General features: G+C 38.1%; 1 protein-coding gene across 3 annotated transcripts; it reads right to left on the bottom strand.

Moving 5' to 3' along the window:
• On the bottom strand, positions 1 to 25,732 carry LOC126375631 (coronin-7). 3 transcript variants are annotated; one of them, XM_050022646.1, is made up of 23 exons: positions 25,594 to 25,732; positions 24,713 to 25,097; positions 24,070 to 24,256; positions 22,791 to 22,994; positions 22,223 to 22,444; positions 21,438 to 21,565; positions 20,995 to 21,135; positions 18,785 to 19,414; positions 18,035 to 18,143; positions 17,292 to 17,414; positions 16,633 to 16,759; positions 15,418 to 15,519; positions 14,789 to 14,886; positions 13,797 to 13,910; positions 13,263 to 13,505; positions 12,291 to 12,550; positions 11,258 to 11,379; positions 10,545 to 10,683; positions 10,145 to 10,276; positions 9,612 to 9,686; positions 8,523 to 8,658; positions 8,072 to 8,193; positions 1 to 6,943 (listed from the first exon to the last, which is right to left on the bottom strand). In XM_050022646.1, exons 2-23 carry the CDS (start codon positions 25,019 to 25,021, stop codon positions 6,851 to 6,853), a joined length of 3,816 nt encoding a protein of 1,271 aa, XP_049878603.1. In that variant the 5' UTR covers positions 25,022 to 25,097; positions 25,594 to 25,732; the 3' UTR covers positions 1 to 6,850. The 3 variants fall into 3 exon arrangements, with proteins under 3 accessions (XP_049878603.1, XP_049878604.1, XP_049878605.1); XM_050022647.1 differs by lacking the exon at positions 15,418 to 15,519; XM_050022648.1 differs by lacking the exon at positions 18,785 to 19,414.
• Positions 25,733 to 26,486: the final 754 nt, after the last annotated feature.

Genomic DNA, 26,486 nt, shown 5'->3' with positions numbered 1-26,486 from the left:
ATTTAGCCAGAGTTTAATAAAAAAATGCAAAATAATAAAAATATCTCCAAATATTGAGCCTTATACTAGGATATCTGTAGGTTTACATACATTACACGCACTCACACAGTTGAGGAATGGTTTTCCTGGGGGGTTTAAATTTACACACATTGAAGCACTTCATCTAAACAATTGCTATTTGACATTTGTTGACAAATTGCAATATTGAATTGCTTCAATGTGGCCTTTTCAGACCATTATTTACGAAATCTTGACCAGAAAATATGAAAAATGAGAATGTGTGCGTAATTCTACAATAGTTTACAAACTTTTCATGTCGCATTTGATATACCGTTGGTTGTGTAAACCGGCAGTATATAGAAATGTCATGCTCTGATATTCCATTTTTATTTATGCCATTGTCTGGTCAAGAAAACATAATTAACTGCATTTAAAAGTGTACAACACAACTACGCCAATCATGACGAAAAATTTTACAAAAAAATTGGCACAATTTTCTCAATTTCATTACAATCACACAGTGAAATAAATAAACGTGGAAAGTAAGTGTTTAACGTGAAAATAAATTAACTAATTTGGAAGATTTGTTTCGTTTCAAAATTAATTTATTGTCATTTCACAACTTTGGTGTGTAGACGGTAGAGAGCCACGAGCGAGAGGTACGAGAAATATTTTGTGCATAATTTTAAAAGACATGTTCGTATGATTGATCCTTTATAGAACAACTATAGTGAAGTAAACGTTCAAAATTTAGTAGTTCATAAGAAAGATTATTTTTATTTTTCGCGTTATATAAACATAACTTAATACAGTACCGTTATAATACCATTATAATTTTAAAGAACCCTGTATAAACATTTTGGCTGGTAGTAAAATGTAAATACCTACTTACTTCTAAAAGGATCTGTCATACGATACATTTAGTGCTATTGTTTGTGCATTGTCAAATAACTTTACATTGAAAGAATTATATATTTTGTGTTTGGATTGCATTTTTTATGCATCGCATATCGCAGTAAATACCACGTTGCTACCTTTCCCAGAAGATAGTCACGTTTACCATATATGAATTGTTTTTGTTAGTCGAGTTCCCTATTTGTCCGGTCAAATAATGAATGCAGTTCGATGCAAATCTACAGTAAAGTACAAGAAAAAAATACATCTTCATGTTGTTGACATTCGATGTAAAGTTATTTGAATTATATTTTTTATAACTATAATTTGTAATTTGAAGTTGCATACCAAAGGTGCGTCCTTAAATTAAGTTTGATAGAGTGCAGTTTAGCTTAGAGCTTCGATATGAGTACATGTGCATGTTTACATTGTACAGTTGTCAATATGATTTTCACTGGAAAAGCATAATATTGAGTAATACGTTAAAATAAATATATATTGTTTACAAAAATGTGCGATTAAGGTTTTAAAACCGATATTAGAAGTAAAATTCTTATAAATAATGTCATTATTTTAATGTCTTTAAAAAAAACGAAGTGAAAAATATTCATAAGATTTCTAGTAAAATACTGTAAAAATACTGAATAAAATTATTAACGATTCTTGTTTCAAAAGTATCACAAAAATAACCAGTGAAAATCTTACCGACAACTATTCAACCTTTTAAAATACTAAAAAATAAAACTAAGAGATATAATATAATAAACCTTAAATATAAATTAATACGTAAGAAAACATTTCTATGAATCGCTTTAAAGTATAACTTTTGACTAGTGAATAATATTAAATCTATCCGTAGTTTTAAATAAATTTAATACGAAAAAAGCTTAAGGGGTAGTTCGCACATAGGCCGCAGTGTAAGCGTTTTGGGAAGCGATCGATTTTGTATAATCGAGATAGCATTTTGTTGCCACATGCTCAAAATAAAAAGCTTAATTATCGACCTTAAAGCGGCAATATTCTTCTTCTTTGCGAGTAGATGGCGATCGAAACTAAATTTTTGCTGACCAATAATTGGCAATATTGAAGTTTCAATACATACGCTATCCGCTCCGCTTATGCCGAACTAACCCTAATGACCCTCCATTGTAGCCATCTTGTCCGCTTAGACAAATTTATAAAGGCCCAAATCAATATATTTACGCATAACATTAATTCCATGATACAAGCCGATTTTAGCATCTTCCTATAATTTTACCTATTAGTATTGACAGAAATAAATATAAGGAGATTCCATTCTTAATACTTTTTGACTTCTTACTCTTCTTGAAAGTGAAAAATTGATATTCACAACTAAAAACCATACAGTTTTCCTCATTTTTAAATCTTGTAAAAGGTAACAAAAATAAAGATTTCAGGATGATTGCTTATATTTTATATATTGCATTGATTTAGAAAATCATCGGGTGTAAGTTGAGATAGACCTTTATTTCGGCTCGAAGACTTTATCATACGAAATATACGTAAAAATGTGTTTTTATACAATCTGAAAAACGTAATAATGTAAATAAACGATCTGAATGTTGACTTGAAACGATCTCTTTGGCGTCTTGAGCAAAACGTCGTGTTATGGCAGCTAGCGGGACTAAACTCGCGAGATTTTTACACTGTTTCTAATATCTGTTGGGTGGTTCGGCTGCCACTTGGTTACTAGTACCGCAATAATAAGATACGGCTTCAAGAGTGTAGAATAAACCGCATTCGTAAATATGGTCTTAACATTTCTCAATATTAGGCAAAATCCAAAAGTATGGGTGCCATTTTTGCAATGTCAGCGCCAAATCAAATAAGAATCCCAATCAATAGGTTCTATTGTTCAACAATCTCATAAAATATGCCTCGAATGCTTTCCTTCAATGAAGGCCAGGGGGCTTAAATGGTCCGCGTTGAACTATTTACCTAAACATATATTTCTCTGTCATTCGTTTGACATCACGCAGTTACTTTTAAGTGCGCAAATGCCAATATTGCATTTTTAGATTATGGCCTCATTTCTCAATAGGCAGATAGCGCCCATTCCTGGAATAATCTCTTCCAAATTAGATTTTTCTCATACAAAATTTTGCTATTCCACTGACAAATAATTTATCCGTTTAGTGAAAAATCAGCCCTTGTGAGTGTATTCTGCAGTTAGATGCGTAACAGGCTGTTAAAGACAGCAACCAACCACCCCACACGTAATAATGACGACTACAATATAAAATATTGGTTACATTTAAACGTCAATTCCCTAACAAGTATGAAGTACCCTATATTTCCTTATCTATAGCGTTACAAATCATATACGAATAGTAATATCTTTAAAATACACAAAGTACGTAAGTATGTATAAATAAATGCATTTTGTATGGCAAAAAATATAGGAATGTTACGCAGCTAAGTGTGGTACTGGAATTGCGTTAGAAAAATATGAGATCGCACACTTACTACTTTATTCATGTCCATATAGTTCTTCGAAACGATATGAGATACACGTAAGGAAGGGTTGCATCTTATTGAGCGTACCTAACATTTGTTATAACCCATATCTTTATTAACCAATCATTCAAAACAGAAAAGAGTATGCCACATACTTCTGTCGATACTATAAGGCTTGTGCCGAGATGTGAAACGCAAATAACGAACTTTATCACCCCATTTAGTGCACCTTTCACCTTCTGATAACTTCGATCGATTCGAAAGTTCTAGAAATTTCTACAACTTAACCGACAGATAGCACGGCTATCATATATATATCTATACGGCAGACAGGCTATCGACAAGTGGCGACACAGACTATTAACCTTCCTTCTTAGTGTGTTACGCAATCGATCGATGTACTAACGGTGCCATCTATCGATAGGATTGAACTTTTCTAGTGGCAAATATTTTTCCAACGCAACATCGTCCGTTTATAATTAGAATGCATTACGAATGAGCATTAAGTGAGCACGGTCGCTTGCATTAAAGCATTAGTTTGGTCGAATATATTGAGATCACAACTTAAGTGTAGGACTTAGTTCGAAGATACACAGAGATGCTCTTGATTTTTATTACTTTTAATTTAAAATAGGTTACGTTTATTTTTTCGCATAAGCACCCAAAGGCACACATTTGCATTCATTTTTCGCATTATTACAAAACGAAGACTAAAGATAATACCATATTTAAAATATAGTCCGCGTCACGACATAAGCCCTGCGGCCGCGGCTCTAATGTCGCAGATTCTTCATAGCTTCCGCACTTTCAGACAGTTAAAATCCGAATCAGTTATAATCCTTTATCTTCACGCGATATTCTCGTGTATCTTCGATCAAAATCACGTCAATGTAATCACGAAAATGACATTTTTCATTAGCATACATTACGGTGACTTATTAACTAGTAAATAGTTAAGACTGCGTTAAAAATGTGAGCTATTTATATTACCGCTAGCCGGGAAAAAGTCCTATAAAATATTGTGTCCATTGGGCGGGAGTAGGTATCAAAAACTACAAGTATATCAACTAGAGGTATGGTTTACATGTTATAGCACAATGTATATGAAAGGATTTGGGTACCATAGCAGAAAAAAGGAAGGGTTACAGTCTACAGAGAAAACGGCGGCAATTTAATAACTAGTTGAAAACACAAGTGTACACTGCCCAAGTACAGTTGATACTAGGTGCTACGGAAAATTATACATCTAGTATCAACTTCACTTGGGCAATAAAACAAGCTATAGCTGAAAAACGTTAAGTATACACTGCCCAAGTGGAGTATGATACTAAATGCTTTAATATATGCTAAAATTATATATCGAATATCAACTTCACTTGCGCAGTGTTTACTTGGATTTTTTTCGATAGCCGCCGTTTCTTTTAGACAGATCTCGCTAGCCAGACTCCACCAAATAGAGATGACTAGAGGCCCTAGCCAACCAACTAGCGTCTCGCTTTCATCAACGCCCTAAAACAGAAAGCTTACGAAATGTCACGTGATTCGTATATACCAATCCCATGTATATGCAATCTATTCTATTTCGTTAACGAAAATCGTTTTAGGTGAGACTTTTGTTTTTATAGCACTCATCCATCCATGCTTAGGGAAACTCACAAAGAGAAATTTAAATAAAAAAAAATCGTCGTCGGCTTAATGACGATACATAGAACCAATAATTTCGCATGGACAGGAGGAGGACACGGTGGTGTAATGCACGCTCGTCCCCGGACAAGAGCTGCGGGCTCAAGTCCCGTCCGAAACAAGGTTTTTCGATTTAAATTACTCATTTTAGCTAGATTAGTTTCTATGCTGAACCTTTCTTCTGTGTTGTATGTTAACAATACGCCTTTGTGTACTATCTTATATACAATAAACTATTAAAATAAATTTACATATAAGTTTAGAACTTCATTGAATACACTACACAACTCCTGTTAGTTGTAATTTTGCTTTGTTTAATCTCTTTCCATATATATTGTGCTATATTAGGGAGACAGCCAAGATACACACAACTGTCATACAGGTAGTATTTATAAGACAAAGATTGCACTTTCAGTATTATAGTTGTGTCTATACTCGACATGGTATAATTACTTTTTGTATAAAATTTACCAAACACTTCAAATATCATCGCTTTATAGAGAAAACGTCGTAAGGGTTTTTGCGAAAAATTACATTCGAATGTGTTATATATACTGTTAAATGTTATTTTTATTATTAGAAACTACATATAAAAAAGTTTTGTAAAGGTTTATTTGTAACAAAAAGAGAATGTATCTTCAGACCCAGAGTAAACCTGAAGAACATAGGAAGGGTTTATAATATTTTTTATTGTAGGTTCTCGAGACCTTCAAGTAATGGCAAAAAGGTGTAGCGTGTTATGGGCATGGTGTCGGGACTAAGACTCTCAGGGTTTAACGACGTCATATTAATAATGTTTGTAACAATTTTTTTGTAACAATATAAATAAATAACAATAATAAATAATACCTGGAAAGAAATTATGGTTTTGTTGACAAAAGTCACATCAGATGTGATTTTTCAAATTTTATTTACGTGGTTTTCACTTTAAGGCGATGATATGGAGTTTTCAATTCCCGAAACATCCATTTAGTTCCAGTGACGTAGATTCTTGCTTTGTTTAGATGACTTGGAAATTTTAAACTCCCATCAGTTTGTAATCGTCATTCGAATGTTTGGAAAATTGTACAGGACAGTACGGGGTATACATTTAGTCTAAGGTAGAGGTAAATCTCAAGTATATAGTTTTACACGTGTTTAAGGTTGAAATAATGTAGTCAGTTGCAAGGATTTTACTTCTCTAGGTAAACCTTCCTTAAGTATAAAATTTTACATGGGAAAGATCTGGAGGGTTAAAAAGGCTACATTGCAGCTAAAAAAGCAATATTGCTATAACATTTGTTAACATTGCGCACTTACTTTCAAATGCACAAATATCAAATTGCTATATTGCTTTTAAGATGAATAGCTTCAATGTGGCCCCTTGTGGTTCTCAAGGTATAAGAAGTAACTTTGCCAAGTATAGTTTTTCTGTAATAACTTTCTAATTTTCTATGGATTTTATTTGAACCGTCAGTTGCGTTTAGTTTCGTTTATGACAGTGGTTTTTATTTTTTATTTTTGTGTTCCTAGTCCCTATGCGTTTCAAGATCGTAATTGTACGTACAGTAACAAAACGCAAAATTTTCTAAGAGATGAGCAGGGCGACCCCCGAGAAATGGTCACTTTAGTCTATTTAGTCGTCAACCTCAGCGAGTGAGGAAACGAGCGCAGCCTGTCTCGCTTGCGCACAAGGTAAGGCGGTAAGAACATTTTCTTTGGGTTAAATGAGTGTCCGGGTTGTTGGTCTACTGCAGCGGAGGTAACACTAGAGCCTTGCAACGGACTACACTCACTACCTTGGCGTCTAGTAGCCTCACTGCTCCCACTCGGCTTCGTCCACGCCTTCCATATTGTCCTGCTCCAACTTCATGTTTACTGTCACTTTAGCGCTCATTGATTTCATTATCTGGAAATATAAGTTTACACAACATCACGCCAGCATTCTTAAAGGCAGAGGTGTATAGTACACCCACTCCTCGGCTATGCGAACCCATTGCCATCAACCGGACACCAATTCAATTCATAATTCATTTATTTGCATTAAAAATGGTAGTTTGCAGTTAATATTTGGTCTACATTTTTAGTTATTTAAATGATTACATGCAAATAAAAGTGAAAAAAATAATATGACAATCATTGGTGCTAATTTCAGTACGTGGGTCGTTCTTCTTTTTTATCGACAATGATCTGTCCTTCGCTTTGCTATAACATAGCATGTTTTAGAATTTTATTTAATCTTTCCATTGTCCAAAAATATAGTTATCTTATTATACTTAAAATACTAGCGAAATACTAATCGGTTCCTCGATTAGTGATTAACGTAGCTTGGTTGTTTTTCACAAAATTCTGTGACAGAGTGGTAAATCGAAATGCTGTCTCCGATGAAAAGGGCCACTCTGTCACAATATATTTTGCAATGCGCCTGCAAGGAACAGTATATTACCAAGATAAAGAGAAACACTAAATACTCCTCTACAGACACATCTCTATATGATGTTTTTTAAATATTTATTGCCGTTATAATGAAAGATGTTAAATCCGATATAACGAGAAAATGACTTCTTATTGTCGATAAAAAAGAAGAATGACCCATATACAATTTAAGTTATAGAATTCAGTGGTTAAGAGCCCGAGCTGGGATTCAAACTGGGGGCACTACGATGTAACTCACGCGTTTTTACGAGATTTTCGACATTTAAATCCTGACATCATTCATCATCAGAATTGTCAGGACTTAAATGTCGAAAACGTACACCACACAACTCAGCAAAATGTCATTACTAACGAATGAATGAATAGCAAAAGGCAATAGCAATATATATGGCAATAGGCTCGCCCCTATTACATGAAACTAAAACATAGGTGTAAGACGGTATATAAGTATACACAAAACACAGGCGTTATATTTAAATTTATAATAAACAATTTCTATATTATGTTATAAATTTCAACAAATTTAGCTCGTGATAGAAACTAAAGCTACGATTATTTTATTGAATAACGAATAAACTTTTTTTTTATCATGTATACTCACACTATCCTGTTTCTCCTTGGGGTCTAACGGCACGTGCGACTTGATGAGGTCGGGCTTGGGTTTGTGTGCGGGCTTGTCGCGGGCCTCGCGCGACACCGGCGACGGCGTCGAGTGCGCCGACACTGTTGGATTATAACATTCATTCACTTTTCAACGAATCATTCGTTCAATCATCTTGCCGTTCATGTGACGTCACGAATCGGGAGATCTAAGGGCCCCTTACGCGGTACGACAGTATCAAGTAGATGTTCGATTCGCTCTAATCTGAATCGACTTCGTCTTATATTGTTTCACATTCAGTTATCAATAGATCTTACAATGTACCTCTGAGTACCCCAATTGGGAGGTGACTTATTGCAATTTGCCGCAAATGACATTAACTGGATGGGCTCTAACCCGGTACAAAATTTAAAACAACAGGCCTGAGGGTGGCCCGTTACCCGTTACTCACGCGGCTCCATGCCGGGCGGCTGCAGGCTGCGCGTGCGCGGCGCCGCGTGGTGGCCCGCCAGCCAGTCCCGCGCCGCCTGCCACGGCTGCCACGTCACCAGCGTGGGGGGGAACAAGTCGTCTTGGAACAGCTCGCTCTGGGTACCAACGGACATAAATATATTGCTATAAACATAGACCTCGTATAACAAATAGACAATTAATCTCTGTAAAAATGTGTCCGCGGCGCATTGTTTCAGAAGTGACAGCGTGTTACGGCACAGTACAGTCATGAGCAACTTCATGTACCCACTTTAGAACCCTGTCGCACTATCATATTTGTCATTAAATGAGACTTACGGTTTAATTTGTCAAAGAAGTTAATGTGACATGGTTTCAAAGCGTATACATATTAGTACTCGTGGCCGTACAGCCGATATTGCACTTTATTTGAACAGCCGTAACGTCTTAATTTGAAGGAACTAACGTATACTATTTACATAACATAATGCGTACGCTTTTTTTAGAAAAAATCGTTCTGAGTCTATTTGTTTGTAGTATGAAAATGCCTATGAACCAATAATACTGTACTATCGCGTGGATTAAGTCCAATCACACATTGGACGCATTTGCGAACGTATTCGTTTCGTGCTTACACGTACGAACACGCACGAACAATCACAACCTTCCTATGAAAACGCGCACACTATACGTTTGTATGCGACCGAAATTCGCACCAAAAGTGATATCGGCTTTATTCTGAACAACCAACTCAAAACTTTTGGTCAAGTGTGAACGGCGACATCTTGTATCAACGCTAAAATTTAAACAATTTTAAAGACAAAAATCTTCAGTAATAGATTACACAAATTTAAGAGCCACGCTCTTGTCGGGTTAGCATCCATCCTTGTTTATCAAAGCCAATTCTTTCACTTCCTTAAAACACGACGTTCACATTCTCTTTAATCTGTTTCCTGGTAAGCTCTTCTTGGTCTTCCCCTTCCTCTCTTTCCCTGTAGCTTCCTTTCTATAACGGTTTTAATAAATTCGTCGTGCCAGTAATGGGTACAGGAAAACAGTCAAACGAAACGAGAGCTATTAACTTTCTTACCTTTATTCTAGGCACTGTGAATGATAGTGGCTCGATGTTGCCATTTGTAAGTCGCAACGCCCGGGCAAACTCCACCTGCAAACAAAACAATATCATTTATTTAACTAAACCCACACTTTTGTGAAATTCTACTTGGAATCATGAGCTGAATCATCCCCCTCAGCATTGGCGCTTCGGCACTGTAATGTGTTGGAATGTAAATAAATTAAATATGTATGTACAGCCTCCGTGCGCTAGTGGTTTGAGTTAGGCTTACGATCTGGAGGTCCGGGATCGATTCCCGATGGGGACATTGTCCAAATCACTTTTTGAGACTGTCCTTTGTTTGGTAAGGACTTTTCAGGTTTGAATCACCTGATTGTCTGAAAAAGTAATATGATTGTATGTTCCTGAGTATTAGCCGTAAAATCGCCTCCACCAACCCGCAGTCGAGCAGCGTGGTGGAGTATGCTCCATATCCCCTCCGGTTGAGGGGAGGCCTGTGCCCAGCGGTGGGACGTATATAGGCTGTTTATGTTTATGATGTATGTAACCTTCTCGACAGCGACGAGGTTCTTGTGCAGGAAGGCGATCCCCTGGTGTAGCGTGGGCGAGCGGTGGTGGGACAGCGCGCACACGAAGGGCGCCTCGCTCGTCACCTCGTAGCAGTAGATCGTAGAGTCGCCCTGGAACGACAACGCACCTTACATTAACGATGCCCTCAATAATAAAATAAAAAAACATGAAACCAGTACAAAATAAATGTCCACTTCGCATAACGACAACTGAGTCATAGATTAAAAAAAAATGTTTGTACTCAAAACACAAGTCCTAAAATATCCCTGGATTCCCAAGAACTTCCTACGCGGACTGCCAAATTTTCCTACAAAATCCTACAGATATGCCACTGAAAATGAAATGAAGAAGAACAATAAGTGAATATATATGACTAACCCGTCCGGTAAGGAACAGCGTAGCGGAGTCGTGGTCGATATGTATCTGCAGGATGGCGGGCGACACGTCCAGCCCCACCGTGCACACCGGAGCAGAGAGGTCGCTCGCCTTGTACAGCAGGATCTGACGCTCCGATACTCTGCAAATTAGTGTGTTTATTTTTGAGGTCCAGTGGTTTGAGCGTTGGGCTCTTGATCTGGAAGTCCCAGGTTCTAATCCCGGTGAGACCACAAGAATTACTTTGTGATCCCTAGTTTGGTTAGGTCATTACAGGCTGATCACCTGATTGTCCGAAAGTAAATGTTCCGTGCGTCGGAAGGCACGTTAAGCCGTTGGTCCGTTGGTTGGTTGGTTGGTCTTACTGATGTAAGTAAGTAGTCGTTACATGAGCCATGTCAGAGGCCTTTCGCGACTCAATAGTAACCCTGACACCTATGTTGATGAGATTGGTAATCCACTTCACAACCCACACGATAGAAGAAGAAAAATTGATTTATGTGGCGGATTTCTCGTATACTTTTTCTAAACTAACGTCGCATTAAGTATGAAAACCACATAAGCCCCTTTTTAATAAAACACATTTGGATGTGGTTTTTGTTAACATAACTTTGCAATAGACAAGCTATTTTCAATGTAGGTCTATATAGAAAGACTTGAGGTTTTATTGAAAAAAATCACATCAAAATGTGTTTTATTTGTTTATTAAAACTTACTTGTCAAACCCAGTGACGACGAGGTGTGTGGCGTTGAGGGCCCACACGACGCGTGCGCCGCGAGACCCGGCGGGGCCTGGCCCGCTGCGCAGCGGCTCTGTCGATGAACGCGGCTTGTATATCTGGAAATATAACGGGTACTGTTAAAACACCCTCTCTGCTGGACTTCTGGTGGTATCCAACTAGTCAAATCAGTTACTGTTTACTAAACACCATCATCTCCCTAGCTAATCTGGTAATCATAAAAAAATAGTGTCATATCCATCATCATCATCATCTCCCTAGCGTTATTCCATTTTTCACAGGGTCCACTTACCTCATCTGAAGATTCGACAGGTCCGGTTTTTGCAGAAGCGACTGCCTGTCTGACCTTCCAACCCGCGAAGGAAAAGCCAGCCCAATACAGTGTAGGTCACATACCTCCGAAAAATGCGTTTCTCGGGAATATGTATGTGTGTGTTACTTTTTACTAGACATCGAAACAAGAAATTACTTTGGAAAAAACATTATAGAAAAACGTGATAAAATTTCGTACTCATTAATTACGTTTTTATTAAAAAAAAATAAGTAAAATATAAAAAAAGGAAATTTTTCTTGTTAGTTTTAGATTCTGAGAGAAGAAGAGTTTTAGACAAGTTTTTAATCAGAATTTCATAATTTATCTTTGACCTAGGCAGTCACTAGCCAATTCTCGACATTCGGTCTTTCTTAAGTCGTTTAAACTAAGAAAAATATCCCTATCACGTGATTGCCTAAAATTACAATAAATTGACAACGGTTGTCAATTTTAGCCGATCGATCATAGGATAGATATTGTATCCGCCATTACCTGAGGTAAAAACACCACATCAAAGCAATTCATCTAAAAAAGCTATATAGCTATTCGACATATCTTGACATTGCGCACTTTTATATGCGTAAATGTCAAATTGTAATTTTGCTTTTTAGACGAATTGGTTCTATGTGGCCTTTTTAACCCCCCCAAGCATCCTAACCAAACTGGAGGGTATGGTTTTGGATAAATAATACTGACCCGAACGAGTCCGTCCTTGCAGACAGTGGCGAGGTACTCCCCGCACGGCGACCAGTCCATAGCAAATATCTGTTCAGTGTGCCCTGTCAACACTACTTCGGCCGTCGGCACGTCGTTGCTGAGGTCCCACAGCTTGATGGTGAGGTCGTGGGCCGCTGTGGTCAATAGGTCCTTGGCTGTAGGGTGGAAGCGCACTATGTAGATCTTGTCCGGGTGAGCTGACCATGTGCGGGATGGTTCGTTTGTTGATTCTTGGAGGCCTGGGAAAAGAAAAAAGGTACATAATATAACATAGAAGAATATAGTGTACACAACCCACCCAATCCTCGCAAGGTATATTATGACGATCGGATCAAAAGAACGATTATGTGTATGATGTGTGTGTGTCTGTGAGTGTATGTGTGTGCGTGTGAGAGGGTGTGTGTGTATTAGGGTGTCGTGTGGCGTGTGTGTGTGTGTGTGTATTTGTGTAGTTATGTGTGTGTATCAGGGTGTGGTGTGGGGTGTAGGTGTGGCTGGTTGTGGCGTGTGTATGCAAATTTACAGATTGTTTTAAGTTTACGCGGTTATTATCATAATTAAGGGTTCAAGTTGTCGAGTATGTGGAATCCAGTAGTAGGTGTTGTAAAAAGCTTGAAACGGCCTAATGTGGTGAAAAAACGTGAGGACACAGTGAGTGCGGTTTGTCGTAGTGAGTTTCGTGCGAGTTCAGATGGTTCCGAACATTCCGGTATCAAAAACATAAACAAGCGGCAGAGAAAGAGGGTAGACAGATATGTCTGCCCGTAGAAAATTATGGATCTACCTACTCCACTCCAATCTCATCAGTCATCCCGTGATCATGGCACTTGCAACAGTGTCGAAATATCGGGAGTCTCATATCCCCATTTAAACGCGGTAAGAACCCGTTATTATGTGCTTTAATTTACAGATTTATTTATTTTTTAGTGGTTTGCACTTAAGACTACTCACCGTTCTCCGGAATGATCCACTCGCGTATCATTCCGTCATCGCAGGCGACCATCAGCCTATCGTCCCTGAAGGGATCCCAACCCCAGTCCTGCAGCGGCGCGGGGTGTAATAGCGCCGGGGGGTGGAGCCCTGCGGGGTGTGTGGGCGGAGCCCGGGCGGAGGGCGTAGCGCCCACCGGCAGCTCGATAATGGCGACCCGCCCGCCGCCGCCGCTCACTGGGACTGCGCAGCGAATACCGTTCGCTGCAAGAGTTTTTGATGTGAAGTTAGGAAGGGAAACAAGTTTTCTTGTGGAAGTCTTCCTAAGTAGATAAAAAAATACAGTTATAAATGCCAAAATACGAAATTCTTTGCCAATTTCTACTTTGTATAACAATTTCTTAGACAAAATTTAACAATTACTTATGGCAATTGACATTGAATCCTAAATCATAAGATCCTAATGACGACCCTTAAACGCGTTTTCAACTAAATAAAGACATTTTTGAATTTGAGCATGAACAAATAAAAATTAATACAAAATCTGGTACTAACCATAGAAACCGTTGCACTCTCCGGAGATCTGTCGGCTGACGTTCTTGATGTTCTCCACGTGGGTGGACTTGTGTCCCGGCGTGCCCTTCAGGTGGCGAAACTTCGACACTTTGCCTGGTAATCATAAAAAAAATAGTCTTATATCCATCATCATCATCCTCACCCTAGCGTTATCCCGTTGTCACAGGGTCCGCTTACCTAACCTAAAGATTTGACAAGTCCGGTTTTTTACAGAAACGACTGCCTGCCTAACCTTCCAACCCGAAGGGAAAACCGAAACGCATTTCTCGGGAATGTGGGTTTCCTCACGATGTTTTCCTTCACCGCTGAGCACGTGATAATCATTTATGATCCAAACATGAATTCGGAAACAAATTCGACAATCACTGGTTTAGGTCTGTGCTCGATTCGAACCTGCGACCTCAAAGTGAGAGGCAAGCGTTCTACCAACTGGTCTACCACAACTTCCAGCAAATGACAAGTATGACTTAAAATAAAATTAGGATATGTCTGCAGGAATCGGGGCCATTATCAAGATAATATTTGTCAAAGTTATCAATGTTTTTAACTTTGCCTCTTAACACCAATAGGCAAGAGGACAACCTAGTCAAATAAATGACAAAATGTTTTTTTTTTTATGAAACGTCAAAACGATTCATTTCTATTGAATTTGTATGAGACGTCATCAATACATGTGGTCAAATGTCGTACTCTTCGTTATCGTAAACCAGTCAAAACGAAAAATGAAATTGATTTTTAATCATCTTCTATTTCTAGATCATTTTATATTATCTTTAACCCAGTAATCTTGCCTATTTTTTTTTTAAATAAAGTATATTTTTGTCCGAACCGAACCGGCTCTGAACCGGCGTGCGTGTATGTTGCGATTCATGAATGTGGAGGAATCGAAGCAAATGGAATTCTATAGTCTCTGCTTACCCCGGTGGGAAATAGGCGTGAGTTTATGTGTATATGCATATTTTAGTCCTTACCAAACACAGTAGATGTCCTCTTGGTGGTAACGTTAGGCACAGACGAGCGCTTGTCCTCACGGTCCGGGCTCTTGCGAGACTTGAGTGAATCTCTACGCCTGGTAAACAGAATATCATATTTGACATTTTATTAAAGATTATCGTAAAAAAATTCTCTAAGTAAGTCCATATAAAAATCTTGTTCTTATCGTTTACCGCCTTACCGCGTTATTAAGAACGAGACAGACAGTCGGCGCGCGCTCCCTTTCTCCTTAACGGGTTACGGCTATTTAGACTAAAGTGGTCTCACAGCGTGAGGTAAATTTAGCTCAGCGCCGATAAAAATTGGTGCAGAACGGAGTGCGTTCTATATGTAGTATTATTTTTTATTCTATGCCCAAGGTGCGATTACATCGAAAACAGCCTTTAGTGCGAGTGGATGAAATAATGCGACAAAATGAAGATAAAATGAATCCGTTTTTGACATACCCTCCAAGTTTAGTGAATGAACAGATGATATATTAATTGATGTTAGAAACCCATGTGTTTTTAGCTTTGACATTTGTTATGTAAGTCCAATTGTAATAATTCCACCGGTTCCATTATATTTCCGTTGACCGATGTGAACAGGTTATAGGCAGGATGTGTACCTGAGGGGAGCGGGCGAGGGCGGCGTGTCGGACTCCACGGCGACGCTGACGGAGCGCATCTCGTACGCGCGGCGCCGCCCCGCGATGGACTGCGCAGGCCCGCTGGTGATGCCATGACGGTTACGTACACAATGTAAGGTTAGCTTAAACGCGGGTATTCGTGCCTCGGAAGGCACGTTAAGCCGCTGGTCCCGGTTACTACTTACTAATATAAGTTAGTAGTTGTTACATGAGCCATGCCAGGGGCCTTTGGCGGCTCAATAGTAACCCTGACACCAACGTTGGTGGGGTTGGTAATCTCTTTCACGTATTCGCTTTCACTGGGATAATTCATAATCCATTTATTCGCTTTAAAAATGGTAGGTACAATGGATAGGAGGGAAGGGTAAGAGATGATGGTTACGAACATAATGCTAGCTTACACTTATACAGGGTTAGGTACATGTTTACATTTAGAAGCAACAAGAACAAAGTTATTATGAAATTATCAAGCTTTCCCTTAATATAGACATGAAAACGACGTTCACACTTGTTCAAGAACTTCAATAAAACGAAGACTTTGTTATAATGCTGCTGTAATAATTATTCTTCACAATAGTTTCTGGTAATTGACATGATAATAAATGAAGGTTGTGCGTGGACGGCGTGGGAGTGGTCGAGAGAGTGAGAGAGTGAGAAAATGAATGACTTCGGCGAAACGATGCGGGAGGGGCGCGCGGGGTGCTCAACATCAGCTGATACAAGTAAGTATATCTACGTAGTTAATCCTTAACAAAACTAAACCCCAGAAATAACCCATGATGCTTGAGACTCCACTAACCCACAATGGAACATACTCCACACCCTCGTTGGTTGAGGGGCGGGGAGGAAGTGTTGTATGTAATATTCTGTAATCCGTCTTTCTGTCAATTATTATTTTTAACAAATCTATTATATGATTTTCGTCTCAAAAAGATGTCGTTTTAATCTATATTAGTCTGAAATAATCCCACATTTAAAAACGCAACAAAACCAAGAACAGGGGGTCTAAAAATGCCTCATTGTTGCATTTCATCTAAACAAGGAATAATGCAATTTGTCATTAGCACATATAAATGTAAGTGTGCTATGTCAACAAATATTAAATAGCAATATTGCTTTTTAGGTGAATTGATTAAATGTGGCCTTTTCAACCCCCCAGTTGCTTGTATGCTGCTAGTAAGCCAGCGTACTCACTCGGGCTGCGTATTCTCAAACAGCTTCCTGCGGTCGGCCGTGCTCGGCGTCTTGGGCATGTAGCCAGAGTCCGAAGAATTTACTTCCTCCTCCAAACTCGTGTCCGACTTTCCGTTCGTGTACTCTTCTGGAACAAGAAATATACATGGAAATCTGTCATTGGAGCCCTATGTTCCAGATAAGAAGCAGAACAACCCTTTTTGGTTGCATTCATCATGTTGTTATCTTAAAATTTATTTATTTTTTAATTTACTTTTTTGCTTTTCTTTTGTACAATTAGATGTAGACTAGTTTTTGCTGTAACTCCATTGCATGCCGTTGCCACCTATAATTAGGGTAACAATTACTATGTCATTTTATGAAGAACTTTACTGTAAGAGATTTGTTGACTCTGTTGGTGACCTTTTTAATAAATAAATAATAAAAAAGCAACAAACGGGGAGCGCCGTTTCGAATTTTATCTTAAGTGCAGTTTTCCCTAAAACAGTTGACTCGGCCATTATAGACGGCGATACGTCTCACCTATCACGTTTATCTAACAGAAAGCTCGATGTAGTGTGGGTACTTATTCATCTTGCGATGGATGTACCTATGTCTACCACCATTGAGATATAGTCGTGAGCTTATGTTATAAAATAAGAGAATAGTGTTGTACGGACCTTTAAGCGGCGCGACGTCCACGTCGCTAGTAGGCGAGAGTGACTTGTCTTTCTCATCGTCCTTAGCGATAGGAGTCGACGTCGCCGGCGTGGTAGCTGCAGGCGCCGATATCGGAGACGAGGCTGTAAAAAAATGCACACACTGATACAAGGCTAGTTTCCAAATTTTTTTTGACGTGACTTATTGTAGATTTGCCGCAGATGGCATTAACTACTTGGCCGGACAAATGGGGAGCGCTGAAGGCTCTCACCCGGTTTTCCAACTAGTCAAATCAGTTACTTTTTACTAAACGTCAAAACACGCATTATTATCACACGCATCTGTGTGTGTGAGATCTCACGCCATACTATTTAAGTGTAAAGTGTGTTCGATGGTATATCTATCTAGGGAGCTGTGAGAGCCGTAGTATTTATTCCTTAATCTATGATTTAGGTAATGATTCACTTTTAAATAAGCTGCAACATGGCCAAAACAAAATTATAAATTACATGGGGAAAGCAAAATTAATAAGGCAATTATTCTTTATCGTATTTAACATGTTATTACGTATCCACCTGTTAAAAATAGTTCACTATGAGATTTTCTTTTTGAGTATTATTAACCTTATTTAGCTGACCTATCTACCTGAGTTTTATATAATAGTATCTTACCAATGATCCTGAACAACTTCGCCCAAGAGTTTTGTACGTTATAATATAAGCCAAAACATATTTTTATTTTCTTATTAATCCGTAATACACACCTGAATCGGACTTAGTAAGTCCAGGTACTGCTGGCACGGAGAATACCTTGTCGAAGGAGAACTCTTCACTGCCTTGAGACGCCGAGAACGGCTTCGGGCCGAGGCGAGGCTGAGGATGTAAGAAAAAATTGTCATATTTCGCAAAATAGTCGCTAAGTTCGTTAACGAGTCTTCCCAGTAATTATCTACAGTACATGTGTTGGTTATGAGTTGCCTTTAGCTCAATCAAGATTTTTCTAACAACAGGTAAGATTTTATAACCTCGTAAGACCGGGTTTTCCACGCATAATGATCAAACAATGTGTGTGTGTATGTGTGTAGTGTGTGTGTATTAGTATGTGAGAGTCATAAGAGTCGTTATCAATTAAGTCTCGACACGGACGTCGTTCACGCCTCCTAACATAGGGAGTATAGGCGTGAGCAACATCTGTAACAGTAAAAGTAACATCAGTAAAATCTAAAATAAATAGGTAAAAAATAACAGATGTGTTCGTTAATATAACTTACAAAACGCACACAAAACAATGAATGAAATATAAAAAAATAACTACAAAAATAAAAAATGTTTTATCAAATATCACAACAAATATTTAGGTAAAACAATCCCAAATTCTAATAAAATAAATGAATAATAAAATATACCAATCACACAAAATATCTAAAAATAAAAATACTAGTAACCCTTAATGCAAAAAAATAATAAATAAACGTACCACTCAAACAAATCTTGCTATTTACAACATAATATACCTTATAACCGGACACTGGGGCAGTAGTGGTCCTAGGTTTGGGCTTGGGAGCTTCAGGCCCTTGCTCCTCGGCCGACCCCCCCTCAGAGATTGATGACCTCGGCAGCGGCTTTGGGACTTGCACCTGAGACCCGTTGATATAACTGTTACTACGAGACAAACTCGACTCGTTCGACTCAGAACTGTCCGACTTTTCGAAAGATCGCTCGGTATTTTCAGTCTTTTCGATGGTCTTTTCCACGGTCTTCTCGAAAGACTTCTCCGTTTGCGGCGTTTGTATCTTCTCTGGTTTTTCGGAATTTTCGGTCTTTTCACCATCAGTTTCTGCCTTGCCATCGTGACCGTTCTCGCGATTTTCCTTTTTATGGAAACCGTTCGTCTCTTTAGCATCAACAGTTTTGGACTCTTTCGTCTTCTGTCGCTCCATGCCTTTGATTAGGTCTTTCACGTTGACAAAGTCAATACGGTCTTCGGATTTTGGTTCTGGTACATTGCCACTCGCCTGTTTAACCGTCTGTTTAACTGGTTCATCTACTGGTGTCGGTGTAATAGCCTTCTTATTATCCATCTTTTTTGGTACTGGCATAGATAAAATGTTCTTCACAACCTCTTCTAAGTTGCCTCGGTGTATCTGCAGAGAATTATTGTAGTTGTTACTGGGCTTTTGTTAGTAGATTATACAATCCGAAGAATACATTTCGATTTGCACACAAAAAACCTGGATATATGTGTGTTTCGATACGGGCAAAATCAGTATTGAAAAGCGTAAAAAATAAATAAAAACAAAATGTTAAAAATTACTTACATTAACCAAAAGAACCAACGTGCTTACGCCCAAACTAAACTCAAACTACACGAACACCACACAATAATAAAAAAAACACCATCTATAAACTAAAAGCCACCAAAAACACACCAAGTCACAATAAAACGGCACAAACTTCGTCATAGTAAGTAAAATAAAATGTCATAATCTGCTATGAAATAAAAACACTCACAAGTAATAATATAAATAAAAATACTTAAAAATATTCTTTCTAAAACACCCGTATTGTAAAACAGACACATGCAATAAATATCCCATTTTTAAAATCTACTAAAACTTCAATAGATAACCCAATCAAATGCCTATTTCGATTTAAACTATTATTTAAACCCATACTACCTATAATTTAAGTTAAAATATATTAAAAATAAATTATCGAAATATAATATTAATTATCAAATTATTCACACCATATAGAGACCTCGCTATGAAGACCATTAAACGCTTTTATAGATGGCTATACGTTTGAAATAATCGCGCGACGCGCTTCGTCTTCATAAACGAGGCCTAAGTATGTCTACCGCGAGCAATGTGACTTCAATATACTTATACTAACACACCAAGAGCCAAGGAGCGTGGCAAGTCAGGCATCTCTCATGGATCGCATACCCAATGTTGATTTTCGTGGAGACTAAAATCTATGACGTGGGTAGGCGAATCACGAGTCTTTAGTGGAAATGGGTCGCACAAGTGTCCTGCCCATTTCCTCATGTATATGCATGTGTTCCTCATGTATAGCCAAGTGGCTATACATGAGGAACACATGATGGATGGATGGATGGTCGGTGGACAAAAGAACGTTGTGGATGAGGTTAGTGCAGGACCGGAAAGGATAATGCAAAATGGAGAAGGATGATACAGGCTGACTGATGATGATGATGAACACAATAAAGATCACACATCACTGTCAAAACTAAGTACAATATCCCGAATGGTGTTGTTGGCATCAGGCGCATCCGCTATCAGATGCAACCGGTGGAGTTTTCGTATCTTAACTCTAACCTGGATGGTGTCCATGGATAGGCCACTATCAATAGTTTAGAAGAAAACAATAGTATCGATATGCTATCAATAATATCAATAGCTCATTTATATCAATAATATTTTTACACAGCAAAAACTTACTTTTTACCTTTTTTCCTTTTTTTGCTTCTGACAATAGCAAGGTCTATCGATACTATTGATAGTATTATTTCGGACCATTGCAAGGTGTACCGATACTATTGATAGTACTTTTTCTGATTTTAGCAAGGTCTATCGATACACAAAAAGAATTTTCAAGAATTTTCAAAGTCAATAAGCGATAATTCGGCAACATTACTGGGTGGTGTGACCGGTCATTGACCTTAGCAAGGCAACCCACCCGAAAGAAGAAAAAGACTTACTTGAGCACAGTTGTTGGCATCAGGATGCAGCGAGATGCAAGGCACGGGGTGGTCATGGTTCTGCAGCCACATGGGCGCGCTCACATAGGTCACACTGCCAGAAGTGTCCGGATACAAGTCTGCGTGGTACTCGCGGTAGCTCTGAGGCGTACAGAAATTATAGTTAACGTTGCATCACGCTTGTATCCGCTAAGGCGTAGGCAGAAGTGTATAGCACACAGGGAGTTAGTGACTGAATACTAAGGGGGTGATTCTGAGTTAATATTAATGGCCCGTGCTGGGATTGGAACCTACAACTTCACAGTGAGAGTCAAGCGTTGTTCCATCTACGCTACGCTAGGTAGTTAGTACATCCTGGTAATGGTATAATGTATCTTCCTCTTTTTTGACGTGACTCATTGTAGATTTGCTGCAAATGGCATTAACAACTTGGCCAAACGTACCTTCCTCGGCACCTGGTACATGATAGGCACAACAGAGGATCCAGTCAACTGCAGCACTCTGTTCACTTCGCCCTCCATCACGCGCAGCGCGCGCTTCGGGACCAGGCAGGCACCCTTTGTTTGTTCACCTGCAACCGATCACAGGGCGTTAAATTATTCATGTCATAACAACAAATACAAATACAAATCTTTATTGGTAACGCAAGGTACATGTCATTGGTAAGTACATTAATTAAGTGTATACATTATTATAGCTTAACTTCTTTCTAATATGATACAGCGCATTAGGTGACTTGATAATGCTGTATGTTCCGTTATGGAAATAAAATAAAATAAATGATAAATTCGCTTAATATATAGTTATTATTATGAAATATTATATTATGTATATTATGAAAAAAAAAAAAAAAATGATAACACAACACACTGATAATGAACACTTAAGCGCCTAGTTCGACATGATGAAGTTACATATGTTTCTGATTATGAGACAAATTGTATTATCGTAATTTTAATTATAATAAAATAATTTAATCTAATGAAAGAATTGAACAACCTGTGTGGGTTGTCTTCGCGGATTGTGTTGGGGGATTGCGTATGCGCAACAACGCGCGAAGAAAGAAACGGCTAAATGACCATGATAGCCGCTTCTGTCTCAGATAGATAGTTGAGCAGGATACATATAAACATAAACAGCGTATATACGTCTCATTGCTGGGCTAGACAGCAGGACACATAAAAAAAAACACAAAGACCAGCAGAGAAGAATAGAGGTAACAACTGACCAGAATGCCTGAGTCCTTCAATGAGATAGGGCTCCCGGTCAGTCAGCTCCATGTACAAGATGGTAGTGTCTCCCTTGCCCGCCAGGAACAGCATGTTGGTGTCCGCGTCGAACAACGGCATTAAGATGCCTGTGGAACAGTCCAGCTCCAGAGTCTTTTGAGTCTGGGAGAAGTTGCGGACGTCGCGGATCATGATTTGACGGAGGCGCGCCGCGTCAAAACCTAGAAAGGCGAGATTTGGTTTTGAAAGTCCTTTTGCAAGAAGCACAATGGTGAATCCCACTTGAGTTATAAGTGTAGTGGTAGGAGGGCTTGGGTCGAGTTTTCCGGATCTGGCGTTTCGCGTCAATATCTTTAAGACGGGCTCGTTCAAAATTTTCTAATCCCGATTTGATAGCAGATCGCCAGTCCGCTCTCTGAATGGCAAGCTTCTCCCACGTTTCACTAGACTTGCCAATAGCAGTCAAATGACTGAGTGTGTGTAACAAAAGTATATACTATCTTAGTTAGATATAGTATTTTATCTACTATCAGTAGTATAGATGATTTTCAAGGTAACAGTACCTACCAGTAGTAAGTATGCGATCCTGGTCCCCCAGCCACACAACTCGACTGTCCTTGATGTTCTGATGGCTGTTGGCGACACTGAGCACGGGGGAGGGCGCGCGAGGGTCAATGACCCGCACCTTCTTGTCCTTGCATGATGTCACGAGCAGGCGGCCATCTTTCTTCCACGAGGTCGATTGGATGACTTCGCCGTGGTCGCGGTTTACTGGAGGTGTGGAAGGTAATTCAATACAATACCATAAGAATATCATAACCATAAAAATATTAACCAATGAAGTTATCAAGTAAAATTTGCCATCGCAAAAGTATGGAAGTGTAAATAATTTAAAAAACACTAAAATTGTCATGAATTTTCCGACAGGAAATTCGAATAGATATACAGGGTGTAAGTGACATCGTAACGAAAACTTTGGAGCCATGATCCAGACCAAAATTTTAATGATTTTCAAATTATTTTCAGTTCCATACTTTTGCGACGGAACATTCCACTTGATAACTACTCAGAATAAAGGTCTGAATCATTCCTCAAAGTTTTCATTTATGTCACTAACACCACTAATTTTTAGGTGATACATAACTATTTAGAAAGAAGTTGCTCAAGTTATTTGTGGTAACCTATTATTGGCTCAACAATAGCTTAAGATTTATTAAATTGTACATTTTGTTTTGTAGTTAGAAATAAGTTGCTGCCTTTGTGAAACCTCTTTGCTATTCTATTTGATATCTTAGTGTTGTCCTGTGTCCTTATATGGTCAAAGTAGTTTGTACCATCTGAGGCAAACCTACAATAATTCACAACAAAAAAGATCTTGCCCTGGGGCAGTGGCGGATTTACAAATTTGCCGCCAGTAGACTATTCAAATTTTGCCGCCCCTTCTGACCTCTGAAATTCGATACTAATTATAGTCGAGTGCACAGCGCTACCAAAAACACGGCGCAAAGTTAGCAAAATATGTTCGGTTGAAGCCCGTACAGACGTAAGAATGTTCAGTACACCATCATAGTATGCAAATAAAGAAAATTGAATATTGAGTATACTGTGCATTACTAAAATGTTATAACTCTTGTCACTTGTTTCTTTGTGTATAGGTATAATATCTATTATATTACTTCTGTAAGACAAAAAAAAATTTTGGGCCAAATTTGCCGCCCCCTAAAATCTGCCGCCCTAGGCTTCAGCCTACTCAGCCTACTGGTAAATCCGCCACTGCCCTGGGGACAAATAAACTGTTAAATGACTAAAACTTTTCCTTCTTTACAGATAAAGTAAAAATTCTCACCAAAAGCTTCTTTCTGCTTGGTCAAGTCCCACAAAGCGAGCTCATGTCCTGAAGCCACGTGAATGAGTCCATCTGCAACAGGATGGAAGCCCACATTCTCCACCCGCCTCTGTTTTTGTGACAGAGTACACTCTGCAGTCGAAAGGGACTCTTTCAAACCCTCTGGTGGGATATGCCATACTTTAACCTGAAACAATATACATACTATAGAACGGAACATTGCATACAATAAATCATATCATTAAATTTTCTTCTTTTCTTTATTGCATTCAAACCAAATAAATGAAGTCTTGGTATATGAAGCACAATCTGCATTTTTATTGCTTGTGTAAGATGTCATACTGATAAGAAAGCCATTCCTTTTCTTCACAAAGTGTAAGTAGATTTTTAATGAAATTTATCAAATTAATCAGATAAAAAAGGAACTCATTTAATTCTCAAGTGAATACAAATTTCATGATACTAATATAATCATAATTTTGACATATTGGCCTTGAAACATCCATAAAACACACTCATTGCACAGCACATGAAGAAATGAATATATTAACATATTTGGAAAGTCAAAAACTAGGTTCAACAGCTGACTGCACAAGCAGGTTAATCTTGCTTATAGCTCTTTATAGAGACTTATATTACATACCAGAGAATCCTGGGATCCCGTCAGCAGCAAACCATCATGGAATGGAGAAAACTCCATGTCTGTTATAGTATCGGAATGTGCATGAAGCAACGGCATAGTCTTACTCTTCCTTCCACAGTCATCTAGCGGTAACACTGCCATACTAGATCCTACATGCTCCCAGTTAAACGCCATAAAGGCTGCCGACGCACATATATTGTTCCCATAAGTCTGATATGACCCCACGCAGATGTCTCTAATGCATGCTTCAGGCTTTGGCACAATAGGCGCTGCATTTTTATACTTAGAGGCTTTAAAACGCCAAGCCATTGCTATCCACTTTATTAAAAAAAGTTCAGTCTTTTAAATTTGGAATGTACGAGCCTGTAGCTGTAGGCAGTTTATTCTGAAACAATATATTGTTAATTTGTATAAAAAATAATAATATTGAGTATACCCTCAAAGTAAAAGATATGACAATCAAAGCTTGTTAAAAAGTCACTAATTACAGGAAACTTGTATAAATATGCATAGAACACATATAATGTGGTACCTACGTATGGTATGCACTTATCTATGAAAAAAGTAAGATAGATACAATTCATTCACAAAGGATTTTCCTCATTAGGAAAGCTTTAGAGCGTATTATATTGAGGAATAAAAGTTTGTACATCAGCTAGGATATGAATAGGAGATAAAAACAATGTTTATCTTCATTCTAAACAAACATATCGATTGAGATATGTATTTCATTACAAAAACACTTTTTGTTTTGAATACCAGGACCGGTTGTCGTACCGGAAATGGTTAAAACTAGTAAAACCCTTATGTTATACAGTATAAAAATATATTTTTCATAATTATTAAGGCATCAGCTGATATAAAACGTATGAATCACATACCTTATAGCGTAAAAATCACAAAGAAATTCAATTTCCGCAAGACACTCCCCCTAAACGTCGGCCATTTCAAAGCGACATTTTGCGAGACAGTAGTGTGGATCGATAATGACTTTTTAGAATCGATTTGAAGCATTTTACTTTCTCTAAAACGAAAGTCGATTTAGTTTATGAAGTTTATTAGATTGGTTGGTTGAATATAATTTAAAAATATAGATGTTAATTAAAAAAATATGTTTTTTGATAACTTTTTCAATAGCTTTTAATTTACATCCCATCCAGAACACTGCTTTTATTTTAGACTAAAGTTAAATAGATACTTTAAAGAACCGGAGAGGAAATATTATTGGCCACCTGATACGACACGATTCTTTTATAAAGAACATCCTAGAAGGAAAAATTGACCTAAGAGAACATTAATGAAACAAATCAAAGATAAATTAGGTACTGATCGTGTCGTATCAGGAGAGAAGAGAGGAATGGCGATTACTCCACCAACAAGAGCGCAGCTCTTAAATAATGAGAGAGAGAGAGCTATTATTTCCCCTAGACATTTAATTATAATACTATTATATTACTACTTAAGACAAGGACCAATAAGATTATTTTCAAAACAGCCAGCGATACTTAGTGTAGTGATGTGAAAATCGATTGAAAAACATCACTAATCGATAGGTTACTTTTGCGTTTTTTTGACAAAGAATGAGAAATCATACTTTTAAATAACAAGGAAAAATAAAGAATAGTTAGTGTATAACGATTTCTCTTACTTACATTTTATTTGATACGGCAACTTTTAATTTTATATTGCGGAGGATTCCGTACAAATTATTTTATTTATTTATTGATGTGTACATGTATTTACACTCATGTCGTTTATTCATCCATACACCGCG

The sequence above is a fragment of the Pectinophora gossypiella genome, chromosome 19, assembly GCF_024362695.1.
Source record: "Pectinophora gossypiella chromosome 19, ilPecGoss1.1, whole genome shotgun sequence".
NCBI classification, from domain to species: Eukaryota; Metazoa; Arthropoda; class Insecta; order Lepidoptera; family Gelechiidae; genus Pectinophora; species Pectinophora gossypiella.
The sequence above is the reverse complement of the archived record's forward strand: the minus strand, read 5'-3'. Positions and strand labels throughout refer to the sequence as shown.

What these genes read in the sequence shown, in the direction of transcription:
- LOC126375631 (XM_050022646.1), bottom strand. Translation starts at nt 25,021, where the DNA reads ATGGCTTGGCGTTTTAAAGCCTCTAAGTATAAAAATGCAGCGCCTATT. An exon ending in TGAAGGACTCAGGCATTCTG is followed by an intron (nt 21,566 to 22,222) that starts GTCAGTTGTTAC and finishes GATCGGTTGCAG; the next exon opens with GTGAACAAACAAAGGGTGCC. An exon ending in TGTACCAGGTGCCGAGGAAG is followed by an intron (nt 21,136 to 21,437) that starts GTACGTTTGGCC and finishes TGTACGCCTCAG; the next exon opens with AGCTACCGCGAGTACCACGC.